Genomic DNA, 16,710 nt, shown 5'->3' with positions numbered 1-16,710 from the left:
CAAGCCTCTGCAACTGATCCAGGATGCAGCAGCGAGACTGGTCTTCAACGAGCCAAAGAAAGCCCACGTCACACCTCTCTTCATAATTTTGCACTGGCTACCAATAGCTGTTCGCATCAGATTCAAGGTACTGATGTTTGCCTACAAGATAACCACTGGCTCTGCAGCAATATACCTAAAGTCGCTGGTGCAGACCTACGCTTGCTTTCTGCAAGTGAACGATGCCTCGTGGTGCCATCCCAAAGAGGCACAAAATCACTCTCAAGGACCTTTTCCTGGACTGTTCCCAGCTGGTGGATCGGCCTGCCTATCTCAATTCGAGCAGCGGAGGCTTTAACCCTTTTCAAAATGTGTCTAAAAACTCATCCTTGTCTTCAATGCCTGCCCAATTAATACTGGCATTTGCCTAATGCGTCGTTTTGTCAAAGTTAACGCCCTGCTGGCCCAACGTAGCAGAAGACTGAAGTCTCTGTCTGCAGCCAAAGGATAGGTCTGTCAGAAGTGGGATTCGAACCCACGCCTCCAGGGGAGACTGCGACCTGAACGCAGCGCCTTAGACCGCTCGGCCATCCTGACACCCTTGCCTGGCTAGAGATGGCCTGTTCGAGCCGCACCTGAAACCAGGGACCTAGAAGCTACTTTTTCTCTGTTCGGGCCCCCTTTAGCCCACGGGCCTCGTTGGCGCAGTTAGGCAGCGCGTCAGTCTCATAATCTGAAGGTCGTGAGTTCGAGCCTCACACGGGGCAGGCTGGTTCTTTTTTTCTGATAACTGAGAGAGCTTAGACCAGGGGTGTCAAACTAAATTCCTTTAGGGCCCGAGCCCTGTAGAGTGTTGTTCCAACCCTTCTCAAACACACAAGGCATGTAGTTTTCAAATGAGCCTGAAGGGCATGATTAGTTGGATCAGGTGTGTTCTATCAGGCTTGAATCTAAACTCTGCAGGTCTCCGGCCTTCCAGGGACTGAGTTTGACACCCGTGGCTTAGAAAGAAAGAGTGAGGTTCTCTGTCCCCTTTCGTGTGGGTTTCCCTGTGTCTCCTGGGGGCAAAAGGCCACAGCTCCTCTTCAGGGCAGGTGAAATGATGCTTTGTGGAAAACTGTGAGGTTCCAGGTAAATTCCCTGAATCTCATCCAGCGACATTGCGTGTAGGCCCGTGCAATCCTTTTATTTACAGTGAAGTCAAAATTCTGCATGCATGCTGGCTAATGCTACATGAAGGCAGCAATAGCATCCCTCTCATATGCATGTAACACGTGGCCACGTCCTCCTGAGGTTTTGTGAAGTTTCAAAGGCCATATTGCTGCACTGGCCCGGTCCTGAAGATTTGCCTTGTACAACGTTCGGAAGATTAGACCCTTCCGATCAGAGCAGGCCACACAACTCCTTGTCCAAGCTCTTTGTTTTCTCCAGACTGGACTACTGCTATGCTCCCTTGGCGGGTCTTCCGGCACGTACTATCAAGCCTCTGCAACTGATCCAGGATGCAGCAGCGAGACTGGTCTTCAACGAGCCAAAGAAAGCCCACGTCACACCTCTCTTCATAATTTTGCACTGGCTACCAATAGCTGTTCGCATCAGATTCAAGGTACTGATGTTTGCCTACAAGATAACCACTGGCTCTGCAGCAATATACCTAAAGTCGCTGGTGCAGACCTACGCTTGCTTTCTGCAAGTGAACGATGCCTCGTGGTGCCATCCCAAAGAGGCACAAAATCACTCTCAAGGACCTTTTCCTGGACTGTTCCCAGCTGGTGGATCGGCCTGCCTATCTCAATTCGAGCAGCGGAGGCTTTAACCCTTTTCAAAAAGTGTCTAAAAACTCATCCTTGTCTTCAACGCCTGCCCAATTAATACTGGCATTTGCCTAATGCGTCGTTTTGTCAAAGTTAACGCCCTGCTGGCCCAACGTAGCAGAAGACTGAAGTCTCTGTCTGCAGCCAAAGGATAGGTCTGTCAGAAGTGGGATTCGAACCCACGCCTCCAGGGGAGACTGCGACCTGAACGCAGCGCCTTAGACCGCTCGGCCATCCTGACACCCTTGCCTGGCTAGAGATGGCCTGTTCGAGCCGCACCTGAAACCAGGGACCTAGAAGCTACTTTTTCTCTGTTCGGGCCCCCTTTAGCCCACGGGCCTCGTTGGCGCAGTTAGGCAGCGCGTCAGTCTCATAATCTGAAGGTCGTGAGTTCGAGCCTCACACGGGGCAGGCTGGTTCTTTTTTTCTGATAACTGAGAGAGCTTAGACCAGGGGTGTCAAACTAATTCCTTTAGGGCCCGAGCCCTGTAGAGTGTTGTTCCAACCCTTCTCAAACACACAAGGCATGTAGTTTTCAAATGAGCCTGAAGGGCATGATTAGTTGGATCAGGTGTGTTCTATCAGGCTTGAATCTAAACTCTGCAGGTCTCCGGCCTTCCAGGGACTGAGTTTGACACCCGTGGCTTAGAAAGAAAGATTGAGGTTCTCTGTCCCCTTTCGTGTGGGTTTCCCTGTGTCTCCTGGGGGCAAAAGGCCACAGCTCCTCTTCAGGGCAGGTGAAATGATGCTTTGTGGAAAACTGTGAGGTTCCAGGTAAATTCCCTGAATCTCATCCAGCGACATTGCGTGTAGGCCCGTGCAATCCTTTTATTTACAGTGAAGTCAAAATTCTGCATGCATGCTGGCTAATGCTACATGAAGGCAGCAATAGCATCCCTCTCATATGCATGTAACACGTGGCCACGTCCTCCTGAGGTTTTGTGAAGTTTCAAAGGCCATATTGCTGCACTGGCCCGGTCCTGAAGATTTGCCTTGTACAACGTTCGGAAGATTAGACCCTTCCGATCAGAGCAGGCCACACAACTCCTTGTCCAAGCTCTTTGTTTTCTCCAGACTGGACTACTGCTATGCTCCCTTGGCGGGTCTTCCGGCACGTACTATCAAGCCTCTGCAACTGATCCAGGATGCAGCAGCGAGACTGGTCTTCAACGAGCCAAAGAAAGCCCACGTCACACCTCTCTTCATAATTTTGCACTGGCTACCAATAGCTGTTCGCATCAGATTCAAGGTACTGATGTTTGCCTACAAGATAACCACTGGCTCTGCAGCAATATACCTAAAGTCGCTGGTGCAGACCTACGCTTGCTTTCTGCAAGTGAACGATGCCTCGTGGTGCCATCCCAAAGAGGCACAAAATCACTCTCAAGGACCTTTTCCTGGACTGTTCCCAGCTGGTGGATCGGCCTGCCTATCTCAATTCGAGCAGCGGAGGCTTTAACCCTTTTCAAAAAGTGTCTAAAAACTCATCCTTGTCTTCAACGCCTGCCCAATTAATACTGGCATTTGCCTAATGCGTCGTTTTGTCAAAGTTAACGCCCTGCTGGCCCAACGTGGCAGAAGACTGAAGTCTCTGTCTGCAGCCAAAGGATAGGTCTGTCAGAAGTGGGATTCGAACCCACGCCTCCAGGGGAGACTGCGACCTGAGCGCTAGCTGACGAAGGATAGTCCGACATAATTTCAGAAATGTTGAGCAATGTCGAACTGCGCAGCCAATCGCATCGAAGCGCTATGACATTTGGACCAATCGCGTCGAAGCGCCTTAACATTTCCAGCCAATCAAAAAGCGCAATTCATAACATTCTCTTGACATTCGTGACATTTGGCCAATCAGAGAGCAAGGGGATGCCGGCGGCACGTTTCCGCGTATCACCGCTAGGTGGAGGGGTCAGCGCTTCTAGTCAGGTGTCAATCAAGTTGCCGAAACGTGCCGAAGGTGTACGAAAGAATGACATCGTCCTCAGGAGGTGTGTCAAGGGTCAAAAAAGTTCATTACCGAAGTTCGTGACCTACGACGAGTATCATTGCCGCGGAGCTCAGCATCATTTTTACGGAGGACAGCGAAACTTCATTTTAAAACTAAATACGGCGATATTACCGACGACGACAACAGTTAAGAAATTATCATCTAATTGCAAAAAAAATTTGTATTCAATTTTTTATTATTAGTGTAATTTTAACTGTTTTAATTGTTCTTTCAAAACTGTTTCATCAAAGTCAATAAAAATGTCTGGCAAACAACAAAAATCACATAAAGCTATGTCGGACGCTGAATGGATTTCGCGTTTAAAAAAGTTTGCCAGCACAGGAATGTGGCCATCAAATGAAGGTAACAGGCCTGCTCCTAGACAGAAAAAGTGGTACGAGATTTATCAAAGGGTGAGTGAGTGTTTGTTACCTTTGCATGATAGAGAGAAAAAAAAACACTTAAGTGTTTGTTGACTTGCATAATCGAACATTATTAGTATAGTTGTTTAATGTATTTGCATAAGAGAACAACAGATTAGGCTCCATTACAAACATTTACCTGGTCCCATTCATTGGTATGGTGTAATGTGATGGTTGTGTTATGTTTATGTAATGTTGCAGGTATTTTGAGATTTATGTCATACTGTTAATGAAAAGTTACATCAAAGACCTTTTGTGTACTGGGAGACTCAGAGATTTGAGAGGGGGAAGGGACAGTGAATGAATAGGTGGTCTGAAGGTGTGAAATGTTCCTCTCTTGTATCTCTCTCCTTTAAAGAGAGATACCAGCTCTAACATTATATGTAAGATAAGCTTGACTTGTGTCCTAGACATTAATCAGTGAATGAATTAATATATTAATTTAATAAAGTATTTTATGCTTTATACTCACTTGTATTGTGCATTACATTTGTTATAATACTTACAGATTGAGAAATGTCCGATGCTGTCTCGTGGCCAAACAACCTTGCTTGGAGGTGTGCTGAAATGCATCTGTGGTTTTCACACTCTAAAGGTAACATTAATGTAGCAAGTATTTTTTGTTAATATTATTTACTGAAATGTTTTCTTTCTGAATTGTTATATGTATTTTTTATTAAATTTTTTTGGTTGTGTTAAGCAGCCCACTGCGTCAAACGTTACTGGACTAGCACAAAAGGTGGTGGAACAACCTCATGCTGCTGAAACAGCAAAGAAGGTCATGGAGCAGAGTCAGCCTGACCTCCAGCCTCATCCCCTGCCCCAGCCCCAGCCAACTGCACCTGTGGAAGCAAGAGTTGCAACACAATTTTCATTGGTAAGAATTGCTTTTTTGTAGCACTGAAGTATGAGCTCAGTTCAAATTCGAGGAAGTTCAGAAAGTAAGAAGAAAAAAAGAAAAAGCAAGAATTCTATGAGATGCTGGTTGAGACCTGCTAATTTTCACACCTCTTGTACAATGGGGGCAACTGTTGTCTGCTGATTGGTCGGTTTGAATATCTCAGCTTTGGTTTAAGTCACATGGTCAAGAATAAATGAAGATTGTAACCTGCCTGCTTTCTCCCTTTCATCTCTGGGCTCTACTCTTTGATTGTCCTCTTTGTCTCTAACTGAGCTCTGCCTTTGTTGAAGGTCACTGAGCTAGACTCATGTCCCTCATGGCATCTCTCTCAATACTTCTCATGTGTTAAAGCTCTTTTTTTTCCTGCAAGTAAATGCTGCATTTACTTAAAATTGTAATATTAACACAAATAGTAATGCTTGCTATTATAACACATTCTGTCTTCTCACATTTTTAGTTTACCAAATCAAGATTTACCGGGTCTCACATTGCTGCAGCAAAGCCAAATCTCAGTTTGGCCAGGAGAACTTCTCAGGCTGAAGACCAGCCCAGCGCAGCAGTGTCTAGTGCCTCTAGACCAAGCACTACAGTCTCTGTAAGTAATGGCATAATCTATATTGTACTCTATGAAGACACGTTTCACGTTCCATTCTATACAAATTATTAAACTATTTAAACTATTTTTTAATAACAGAAAACCATATATTAATAAACAAAAAAGTTATATTTTATAAATAGATTTCATATAAATTACTATTCAAAAGTTATTGATGTTAAGATAGTGTTACTTTTATTGAAAAAGGAGGCATTAAATTGATAAAAAAAATCTCAGACACAAAAGATTTCTATTCAACATCATGTACAACGATTTCTATTTCAAATAAATGCTGTTCTTCAAACTTAATTCTGAAAAATACCACCTGTCATATTTATGGACTTTTGTATTTTCTCTCCTCATGTTCCTCAACCTAGTTTGTGTCTCCTCTTGATTATGTCATTCAGTTAATCTGTGTCTAGTTAATTTACTCATTTGTCCCTCATTGGTCTGTCTACTTAAATTTTAGTCTGTTCAGTTTGTCTTGGTCTATGTGTTACTGCCTTCCTTTGTGTGGGTTAATTAAAGATTATTTACCCTTGATTTTCATCTTTGTGTGCTTTCCCCAACACCATAAGTGTGGCAACCACTGTAATGCAGTTTTATTATCAGCTATTTTCACGTTTTCAACTAATAATGAAGGTTTATGTTCAATAGAATGGTTTCTGAAGGATCATGTAACACTGAAGACTGGAGTAATGATGCTGAAAATTGGTTCTTGCCACCGTATAAATAAATTACATTTCCTATTTTTAAACTTTAAATTGTAGTAATGTTCCACAATTTAACTATCTTTTTAGTTTTTAACTGTATTTTTTATCAAATGCAACCTTGGTGAGCAGAATAGGTTTCTTTTATAAACATTTGGGCCTCAAACTTTGCAACTGTAGTGTATGATTTAATCTAGGACGACTAAGTTATTGTAATGTTCTATTTGCAAAATCTATATTTTACTTCATGATTGTACAGACACCAGATCCTACAGTTCCAACCCCTGTCCCCAGAGCCACTGCAGATGTGTCCAATCCCGCTCAGCCATGCAGGACCGTCTCTGTAAGTAATTTCATATTCTGTTGGTCCAAAAATGTAATTAAATCAGCTTTTACCAGACACTTAATGGAGATGTAAAAAGGATTACATGCCATGAAAATTGAATATTACTTTTATAACCAGTAGTTCCTTAAAACACATTCATGCTGAAAAAAACAACAACAATCAAACTATTGTCATAATGTCAATTGAGTTTACATGATACTGATTTATTGATGATAAACAGTGTATAGATGTTAACATTCATGTGTCAGAATAAATAGATATTGGTTATAAAGTCTCAGAATTCTTTTTTATTTCATATTCAACAGGATTTCAGGATTATTTTGTTCCTTTTTTTGGATGACTTCCGTGTATAATGTAAAGTTATCAGTTTCATTGTCGTAATAATCATTGTAATACCATGTAATACAATGATGATTTTATGTGAAAGTAATCAGGGATACAAATAAAATTCTTAAAGTGATTAAAAAGTAAAATGAACTTACTAAACTTAATGTTTTGCCTTTTTTTCCATCACAGACTGCTCCTTCTGGGGCATTATTGCAAGGTCCATCTGTAGTTCAACTTCCTCGTTTGTGGTCTGAGACCATACCACCAGAGGATCACAAGTGGATTGGCAAAAGGCTTTTCAAAATTGGATCCAAAGGAAAGCCAGCACTTCGTGATGACCTCCAGCTCTGGTATTACCCCCCACAACCAGCACTTATTTACAATCAGGCTCCAGCTCCAGACAGATTCTTTTGTCATACTCTTCTGCTGTGGATGCCATACAAGCTGTGGAGGGTTAAGGTTCTCTGTCCCAATCCAGCCTGCGGACAACATCAGCTGACAGGAGGTGGTCTGCACAAAAGGGCACGGCAGGTTCTAGACATTGACAGAACATACAATATGGTCACAGAAACCCTTATCTGTACAAAGTGTAGAGCCTCGCATGTGTCCTGGAGTCAGACTGTCCTGCAACAGCTAGATCTGGGCCATCGCTCTGAGTTTCAGGTCATCCTCACGCGGAAGTAAGTACACTTTCATTCCTCATCCAGTTGTTAGCCCATCATCACGTGTGTGTATGTATGCAAATACTTTACAATTAAATAGCTAAAATATATGAATATGTGGATTTTGCTTTTCCTAAGGTACGCCTGTGATATGCGGGTCATCAGGCTCTTGCGTGAGCGTGGCTTAGGCAATAGTCCCACTAGGGTGATAAAGCAGCTGCGTGAAAACCACAGCGAGCAGTGGCTCCATCGTCTGGCCCGGTACACCACCCAATGTGTTGACTTCCTCAATCAACCCGGGGTGATGCCAGTAAATTTCCAGGAGCCCCCAGAGCCTACGGTGGTGCCAAGCTGCAAGTGGTTGCTCACCGTTTACAGCCAAGACATTCTGACCAGGCTGGATGAAATCCATGCCAGAATAACATCCACCTATGGCTCTGTCTTGAAGATGGATTCTACTAAAAAGGTTAGTTGTGGATTTGTTCATTAATGGTGTTTATATACCAGCATGGCACTGTATCTGTATTTTTCATGGTGTGATGTTTGATTTATATTTACAGCATGCTTCATATCATCTCTTATTACAGATCACCAAGAAGCTGGCTGGGACAGCGAGGGGAACGGGACTCTGGCTTACCTCTGTTGGCAACGAGTTTGGTCAGGTGCTCATAAGTGTGCTGACAGCCCAGGAAGGAGCAGGACTTGACATGATGGTAGACGGTCTGGTGAAAAGATACCAGCAGGCTGGTGTAAATCCACCTTCTGTGTTGTACGTGGACTGTGGGTGCTGCAGTGAGGTGAGCGAGAGCAAGCTGAAAACCAGGTTTAGGGGCTGGCCAGATCTCATGATACGCTTGGACATCTGGCATTTTATGCGCAGGATTGCCTTGGGGTGTACAACTGATGCCCATCAGTTGTACCCCATTTTCATGTCACGGCTATCAGCATGCATCTTTGAATGGGATGCAGCTGACGTCTCTATCCTTCGCAAAGCAAAGAGAGAGCTGTTGATGTCCCAGGGTTGGCCTGCGCTGACAGATGAAGATGTAAACAAGCATCTGACCAGGGAGGAGCTGGCTCTACATTGCCGGAGGAGGACCCGTGGAGAGGAGACTACCATCCTTCTCCTTGAACAACTGCTTACAGAACTCCTGAGCAGCAAGGGAAATGACTCTCTGGGGGTTCCTCTCTTGGATCGAGAAAGGATGGAGCACATCTGGTGTGTCCAAAAGAAGCACATCAAGTGTATCCAAGACCCTCTTGGTGTTGTCCTCTATACTGAGACCGGGAGCCTAACCAAGGGAGGTGTGCTTCTGAAGACTTACAGATGTGCCAGAGGCTCCACTTCTCTTGAATCCTTTCATTTACACCTTAACCGTTTCATCCCAGGTATGTATTTGTCGAACACACACTGCATGTGCAAAGAAAGAACATTTAAGTGTCTGTGTGTTTAACATTGCCTAAAAACTGTTGTCTGTTTAAAGGGACCAGTGCAAACAGTCTGAACTTTCAGATTTATTTGTTGGAGGGTCTACACAGGTGGAACCAGGATCGGGAGGCAGCTTCCATGTCATCTGAGCCATCAGCTTTACGCAGCTACACAGGAGAACTTGTTCACTGTGTAAACAGCAATTATGAAAAGCTGTTTGGCAGGAAAGTGGTCCCCACGTTTTGTCCCCCTGCACGTTACACCGGTAAAATAATTTATTATTGTTAATTAACTTGCAATTCCCGTGTAGTCTCAGTCAATATTTTATTTAAGCCTATACAGTGTACTTTGTATCTGTATTTTTGAACTATAAACTATCAACTTGATCAACTTTTTTTTTCTTGAAACATGCCCTCTGTCATCTGATCGATATTTTCTTTCAAGTAAAAGGCCTTTCAGTACAATTGTACAAACGTCTACCTTAATCTCATAAATCACATGTCATTTTGCTGTGGAATCTTTTTTATTAGAAAGTAGTTAATTTTTAGAAAGAATAACTTGATTATTATTAGTAATATTTGGTGACCATTTACTGTACTGAAGTTACTTTGGTTTACTTGATTAGAAAAGTCAAGTTACATGTAGTAACATTTGAGTAATTACATTTGAGTTACATTTGAGTAATTGTATTTGTAAGTTTCTCAGTCATCATTGTATTGTATTTCTTTGTTTTGGCCCCACAGTTATAGGTTTATGGCCTTTTTTTTCTTTTTCTCCTGTACTATGATCTCCATGATCTCACACTATAACAATATATGAACAACTACAAAGGCCTTATGTATCAAATATGTTGCACAGCAATTATATTTAATTCCTATTAATTGTTTTTATTCCAGGTGAGCTTATTGGAGTGCAGTATCTATTCCAGCAGACTGGTCAGGCACTGCAGGACATGAACCCAGACTCTGAAGAGACGGCAGAGCTCATCGAGGAACTTAATGTGGAGGAGCGAGATGAAGATGAGGGCTTCTGTGATGTCAGCGAGGATCACACAATTGCAGATCCCGAGGATGTTCTGTCACCTCCCTCCTCCACTCTGACATTGGGTTCTTCCACCGTGGTCACCAGCAGTGACACGGCTGTACTGGGTTCCACATCCCCTTCACTGGTCCCTGATCCTACACCTGCTCCTTCATCACCTGGACCCTCGGGGACTGCTGTGCCACCTTTTCCCTCTGAAACATCTGTTTCACCACTCTCCTCAGAGCCAGAGGATGCTGGTCAGGATGATGATGACGATGAAGAGACTGTAAGTGCCACTCCTCTCTATTTCTTTCAAATAAACTATATTAAATTAAAATAAGGATTGATCAACATATACTTCTTGCTACTGCTTTATATCCAGACTTTGCTCAGATTTTAAACTAAAGTCATTAGTAGGCAACAAATCAGTTTTATTTAGTTAGTGCTTTGTACTATACAGATTGTGTTAAACAGCAACACATCAATGGAACTAGTTATGGAACTAGGCATTTAACAAATGTGATTATTATTTGTGCTTGTTTTCTTAATAGGCTGTTGACTACCAAAATGTCCCGGGATACCAACATGTGGACAAGCTGGCCGAATATCTGGTGGAGCTCCGGGGTCACACAGCCCTTAGCCTGACCAATCAGGAAGCCAGCACCATAATTGAACTTTGGCAGAACCTGGCTGACCAGGACAAGCAACGGGTGGTGTATGCAGCTAGACACCAGAAGAGACTGCTGAGTGGACGCTTCAGAGTACCAAAGAGGCCCACTAAAACCCCAGGAGTAGAGAGCACCATCAGAAGTGTGCTGGGAGCAAGCAGCGCACCTGCTCAGTGGCCTGACTGTTGCCGTCTGGTGGAAACCATCTTCATCAGGCTTTGCAATACCCACCCAAGCCCCAAGAGAAAAGGCAAGGGAACGCTGTCGAGATGGTCTCTAATCCTCCAGGATTACAGGAGGATAAGGCAGCTTGTACTGGGCAACAGCTTGGTGATGGGAGGAACCTCAATGCAGCTGGTGGAGGTTAACCAGAATACCCTGATTCAGTGGTATAACAACAGACAGAAAAAGCAGGAACTGTCTGTGCTGATTCAGGGCATTCAGTTGCCTCAGCCCCTCCCTGAAGCTCAGGAACCTCTCCAGGCTGCCAAACGCCTACGGACTGAGCCAGAACAATCAGGGGAGCAGCACCAGTACAAGCTACCAGAGAGCACAGCAGGTCAGGCAAAACAGAGGCACACCTCTACTGGGCGACCTCCTCTCAGACCCAAGGCACCAACACAGACTACTATGTTGGTTACGCCATCAGCACCTGGAGCATCAGTGCAGATGGTACCCAATATACTTATACCTGCAGCACCAGGTTTCCCGGGTGTGCCAATGCTTCAGGGTGTGCCAATGTTCCAGGGCATGCCAATGGCTCAAAGACTGCCAATGGTCCAGGGCATGCAAATGGTCCAGGGCATGCCAATGGTCCAGGGCATGCCAATGGTCCAGAGGATGCCAATGGTTCAGGGAATGCCAATGGTTCAGGGAATCCCGATGGTCCAGGGAATGCCAGTGGTTCAGGGGATGCCACTGTTACATCCTACAGTTGTGCAGGGCACAAGTTCACAACCAGCTGCCAATCCCCAAACCATGCCTAAGAGACCCTACAAGAGAACTGTAGAGGCGAACACTTGCAAGAAATGCGGACATTTCAAAACCAGTGCAACAGGACATAGCCAGTACAGGGGCAAAGTATACTGCCCACAGTCTGAAACTGTTACAAAAGAACAGTGGTTAGAGGAAATGCGGAGAACTGTTCCCAAATAATGTATATATTTTTATTTATTGTAGTGTGTATATAGTTGTTTAAATATAGTTATAGTTATTATTTGTGTTGAACATTATTTAATATTTTATTTACTGCTTTTTAAAAACCTATTTAACTTATTTGTGTTTGTATTTTAAAACTGTATTTACTGTTTTATTTACCTTTTTAATTTATTGTTTGAAAACTTATTTAATTTTATATTTATTACTGTTCAGTTAAAAAAAAAATTCATTTTATTTCCCTTTTGATTTAAAGTTGTTTTAAAACTTATTTAAAATTTAATTTGTTTAATATTTATTATTGTTCTATTGGCATAATTGTAAAAATAAAATAATAATTGGCAAAAGACAGATTTTTTGTAATTTGCACTTTAATATAACCATTTCATCAGTACACTGAAAAAATAAAACGTGTTTACAAAAAATAATTTGCATTTGTCATTTGTCACAGACATTTTCCAGCATATGAATATTTTCATCTTTAATTAGAAATGACAGATTTGAATGTGTCGAATAAATGTAAGATCCTGAATGTAAGATGTAAAAATCCTTAATCAGAATAAATATCAATACAACTGCAATAATAATATGCTTAATCAGAATAAATTATGAATACAACAACTACTAAATAACTAATAATAACAAAACACATTTCCATTCGTGTACTTACATTTTCATGACAAAAAATATCAAACAAAGCACATATATACATTTAATTAACATTGAAACATTATTTATTTAAAGCAATTAACAATATTACAAAAAGTTGTCTTTAGCTGGATTCAAACCTGGGTCGCGGGGAGCACCTGCAATAGGAAACAGTGTAATATAAATGCGCGAATTTAACGCAAGAAGAAACCAGAAGATGTATCACTGCGCGCATGCTAAGGAAGATTGGGCTTTGAATGTCAATTTCACCCTTTCTTTTTTTCATTTTTTCTTTCTCTTCTTCCCCTTCTCTTTTTCTTCCTTCCCTCTTTTCTTCCCTTCTTCCCCGTCTTTGACTGACTATTGTTCCCCAGCTTGAACGCAGCGCCTTAGACCACTCGGCCATCCTGACACCCTTGCCTGGCTAGAGATGGCCTGTTCGAGCCACACCTGAAACCAGGGACCTAGAAGCTACTTTATCTCTGTTCGGGCCCCCTCTAGCCCACGGGCCTCGTTGGCGCAGTTAGGCAGCGCGTCAGTCTCATAATCTGAAGGTCGTGAGTTCGAGCCTCACACGGGCAGGGTGGTGCTTTTTTTCTGATAACTGAGAGAGCTTAGACCAGGGGTATCAAACTAAATTCCTTTAGGGCCCGAGCCCTGTAGAGTGTTGTTCCAACCCTTCTCAAAAACACAAGGCGTGTAGTTTTCAAATGAGCCTGAAGGGCATGATTGGTTGGATCAGGTGTGTTCAATCAGGCTTGAATCTAAACTCTGCAGGTCTCCGGCCTTCCGGGGACTGAGTTTGACACCCGTGGCTCAGAAAGACAGAGTGAGGTTCTCTGTCCCCTTTCGTGTGGGTTTCCCTGTGTCTCCTGGGGGCAAAAGGCCACAGCTCCTCTTCAGGGCAGGTGAAATGATGCTTTGTGGAAAACTGTGAGGTTCCAGGTAAATTCCCTGAATCTCATCCAGCGACATTGCGTGTAGGCCCGTGCAATCCTTTTATTTACAATGAAGTCAAAATTCTGCATTCATGCTGGCTAATGCTACACGAAGGCAGAATAGCATCCCTCTCATATTCATGTAACACGTGGCCACGTCCTCCTGAGGTTTTGTGAAGTTTCAAAGGCCATATTGCTGCACTGGCCCGGTCCTGAAGATTTGCCTTGTACAACGTTCGGAAGATTAGACCCTTCCGATCAGAGCAGGCCACACAACTCCTTGTCCAAGCTCTTGTTTTCTCCAGACCGGACTACTGTTACGCTCCCTTGGCGGGTCTTCCGGCACGTACTATCAAGCCTCTGCAACTGATCCAGGATGCAGCAGCGAGAGTGGTCTTCAACGAGCCAAAGAAAGCCCACGTCACACCTCTCTTCATAATTTTGCACTGGCTACCAATAGCTGTTCGCATCAGATTCAAGGTACTGATGTTTGCCTACAAGATAACCACTGGCTCTGCAGCAACATACCTAAAGTCGCTGGTTCAGAACTATGCTTGCTTTCTGCAAGTGAACGATGCCTCGTGGTGCCATCCCAAAGAGGCACAAAATCACTCTCAAGACCTTTTCCTGGACTGTTCCCAGCTGGTGGATCTGCTTGCCTATCTCAATTCGAGCAGCGGAGGCTTTAACCATTTTCAAAAAGTGTCTAAAAACTCATCCTTGCCTTCAACGCCTGCCAATTAATACTAGCATCTGCCTAATGCGTTGTTTTGTCAAAGTTAACGCCCTGCTGGCCCAACGTGCAGAAGACTGAAGTCTCTGTCTGCAGCCAAAGGATAGGTCTGTCAGAAGTGGGATTCGAACCCACGCCTCCAGGGGAGACTGCGACCTGGACGCAGCGCTCTTAGACCGCTCGGCCATCCTGACACCCTTGCCTGGCTAGAGATGCCCTGTTCGAGCCACACCTGAAACCAGGGACCTAGAAGCTACTTTATCTCTGTTCGGGCCCCCTCTAGCCTACGGGCCTCGTTGGCGCAGTTAGCAGTGCGTCAGTCTCATAACTCTGAAGGCGTAGTTCGAGCCTCACACGGGGCAGGGTGTGCTTTTTTTCTGATAACTGAGAGAGCTTAGACCAGGGGTGTCAAACTAAATTCCTTTAGGGCCCGAGCCCTGTAGAGTGTTGTTCCAACCCTTCTCAAACACACAAGGCATGTAGTTTTCAAATGAGCCTGAAGGGCATGATTAGTTGGATCAGGTGTGTTCTATCAGGCTTGAATCTAAACTCTGCAGGTCTCCGGCCTTCCAGGGACTGAGTTTGACACCCGTGGCTTAGAAAGAAAGAGTGAGGTTCTCTGTCCCCTTTCGTGTGGGTTTCCCTGTGTCTCCTGGGGGCAAAAGGCCACAGCTCCTCTTCAGGGCAGGTGAAATGATGCTTTGTGGAAAACTGTGAGGTTCCAGGTAAATTCCCTGAATCTCATCCAGCGACATTGCGTGTAGGCCCGTGCAATCCTTTTATTTACAGTGAAGTCAAAATTCTGCATGCATGCTGGCTAATGCTACATGAAGGCAGCAATAGCATCCCTCTCATATGCATGTAACACGTGGCCACGTCCTCCTGAGGTTTTGTGAAGTTTCAAAGGCCATATTGCTGCACTGGCCCGGTCCTGAAGATTTGCCTTGTACAACGTTCGGAAGATTAGACCCTTCCGATCAGAGCAGGCCACACAACTCCTTGTCCAAGCTCTTTGTTTTCTCCAGACTGGACTACTGCTATGCTCCCTTGGCGGGTCTTCCGGCCAAACTATCAAGCCTCTGCAACTGATCCAGGATGCAGCAGCGAGACTGGTCTTCAACGAGCCAAAGAAAGCCCACGTCACACCTCTCTTCATAATTTTGCACTGGCTACCAATAGCTGTTCGCATCAGATTCAAGGTACTGATGTTTGCCTACAAGATAACCACTGGCTCTGCAGCAATATACCTAAAGTCGCTGGTGCAGACCTACGCTTGCTTTCTGCAAGTGAACGATGCCTCGTGGTGCCATCCCAAAGAGGCACAAAATCACTCTCAAGGACCTTTTCCTGGACTGTTCCCAGCTGGTGGATCGGCCTGCCTATCTCAATTCAAGCAGCGGAGGCTTTAACCCTTTTCAAAAAGTGTCTAAAAACTCATCCTTGTCTTCAACGTCTTCAGGTTTTGTGAAGTTTCAAAGGCCATATTGCTGCACTGGCCCGGTCCTGAAGATTTGCCTTGTACAACGTTCGGAAGATTAGACCCTTCCGATCAGAGCAGGCACACAACTCCTTGTCCAAGCTCTTTGTTTTCTCCAGACTTGCACTGAACAAAAACACCTAATCAGAGATCAAGAGTATTGGGACGGTGTTGCAGATGTATAAATGTTGTATGAAATGTATAATTGTACGTGCTAGAGTGAATGTCAATGTAGAATGTATGTTAAATGTTGTAAACATAAATACTGTTATGCAAGAAAAATTTTAGACACAGTCTGACAATAAAGTATAAAGTAAAGTAAATATTACCGATGACAACAGTTAAGAAATTATCATCTAATTGCAATTTTTTTTTGTATTTTATTTTTTTATTATTAGTGTAATTTAATTGTTTTAATTGTTCTTTCAAAACTGTTTCATCAAAGTCAATAAAAATGTCTGTCAAACAACAAAAATCACATAAAGCTATGTCGGACGCTGAATGGATTTCGCGTTTAAAAAAGTTTTCCAGCACAGGAATTTGGCCATCAAATGAAGGTAACAGGCCTGCTCCTAGACAGAAAAAGTGGTACGAGATTTATCAAAGGGTGAGTGAGTGTTTGTTACCTTTGCATGATAGAGAAAAAAAAACACTTAAGTGTTAGTTGACTTGCATAATCGAACATTATTAGTATAGTTGTTTAATGTATTTGCATAAGAGAACAACAGATTAGGCTCCATTACAAACATTTAACTGGTCCCATTCATTGGTACGGTGTAATGTGATGGTTGTGTTATGTTTATGTAATGTTGTAGGTATTTTGAGATTTATGTCATACTGTTAATGAAAAGTTACATCAAAGACATTTTGTGTACTGGGAGACTCAGAATTTGAGAGGG

The 16,710-nt window shown here is 43.5% G+C and overlaps 1 protein-coding gene and 5 non-coding genes across 6 annotated transcripts; 3 read left to right on the top strand and 3 right to left on the bottom strand.

Moving 5' to 3' along the window:
- Positions 1-493: 493 nt before the first annotated feature.
- On the bottom strand, positions 494-576 carry trnal-cag (transfer RNA leucine (anticodon CAG)). Its single transcript has one exon. It is a non-coding gene; the product is annotated as a tRNA-Leu (tRNA).
- A 96-nt stretch (positions 577-672) lies between these two features.
- On the top strand, positions 673-746 carry trnam-cau (transfer RNA methionine (anticodon CAU)). Its single transcript has one exon. It is a non-coding gene; the product is annotated as a tRNA-Met (tRNA).
- A 1,205-nt stretch (positions 747-1,951) lies between these two features.
- On the bottom strand, positions 1,952-2,034 carry trnal-cag (transfer RNA leucine (anticodon CAG)). Its single transcript has one exon. It is a non-coding gene; the product is annotated as a tRNA-Leu (tRNA).
- Positions 2,035-2,130: 96 nt separating this feature from the next.
- Positions 2,131-2,204, top strand: trnam-cau (transfer RNA methionine (anticodon CAU)). Its single transcript has one exon. It is a non-coding gene; the product is annotated as a tRNA-Met (tRNA).
- A 7,870-nt stretch (positions 2,205-10,074) lies between these two features.
- LOC113091215 (uncharacterized) lies at positions 10,075-12,041 on the top strand. The gene is made up of 2 exons (XM_026256644.1): positions 10,075-10,478; positions 10,744-12,041. Exons 1-2 carry the CDS (start codon positions 10,122-10,124, stop codon positions 12,013-12,015), a joined length of 1,629 nt encoding a protein of 542 aa, XP_026112429.1. The 5' UTR covers positions 10,075-10,121; the 3' UTR covers positions 12,016-12,041.
- Positions 12,042-14,444: 2,403 nt separating this feature from the next.
- Positions 14,445-14,528, bottom strand: trnal-cag (transfer RNA leucine (anticodon CAG)). Its single transcript has one exon. It is a non-coding gene; the product is annotated as a tRNA-Leu (tRNA).
- Positions 14,529-16,710: the final 2,182 nt, after the last annotated feature.

Source organism: Carassius auratus, unplaced genomic scaffold, assembly GCF_003368295.1.
Source record: "Carassius auratus strain Wakin unplaced genomic scaffold, ASM336829v1 scaf_tig00214144, whole genome shotgun sequence".
Taxonomy (NCBI): Eukaryota; Metazoa; Chordata; class Actinopteri; order Cypriniformes; family Cyprinidae; genus Carassius; species Carassius auratus.
This window is presented reverse-complemented; position numbering and strand designations above follow the sequence as displayed.

Excerpts from the sequence above, each read along its gene's own strand:
- LOC113091215 (XM_026256644.1), top strand. The coding sequence starts at position 10,122 with ATGAACCCAGACTCTGAAGAGACGGCAGAGCTCATCGAGGAACTTAAT. Across the intron at positions 10,479-10,743 it reads ATGATGACGATGAAGAGACT|GCTGTTGACTACCAAAATGT; the intron begins GTAAGTGCCACT and ends TTTTCTTAATAG.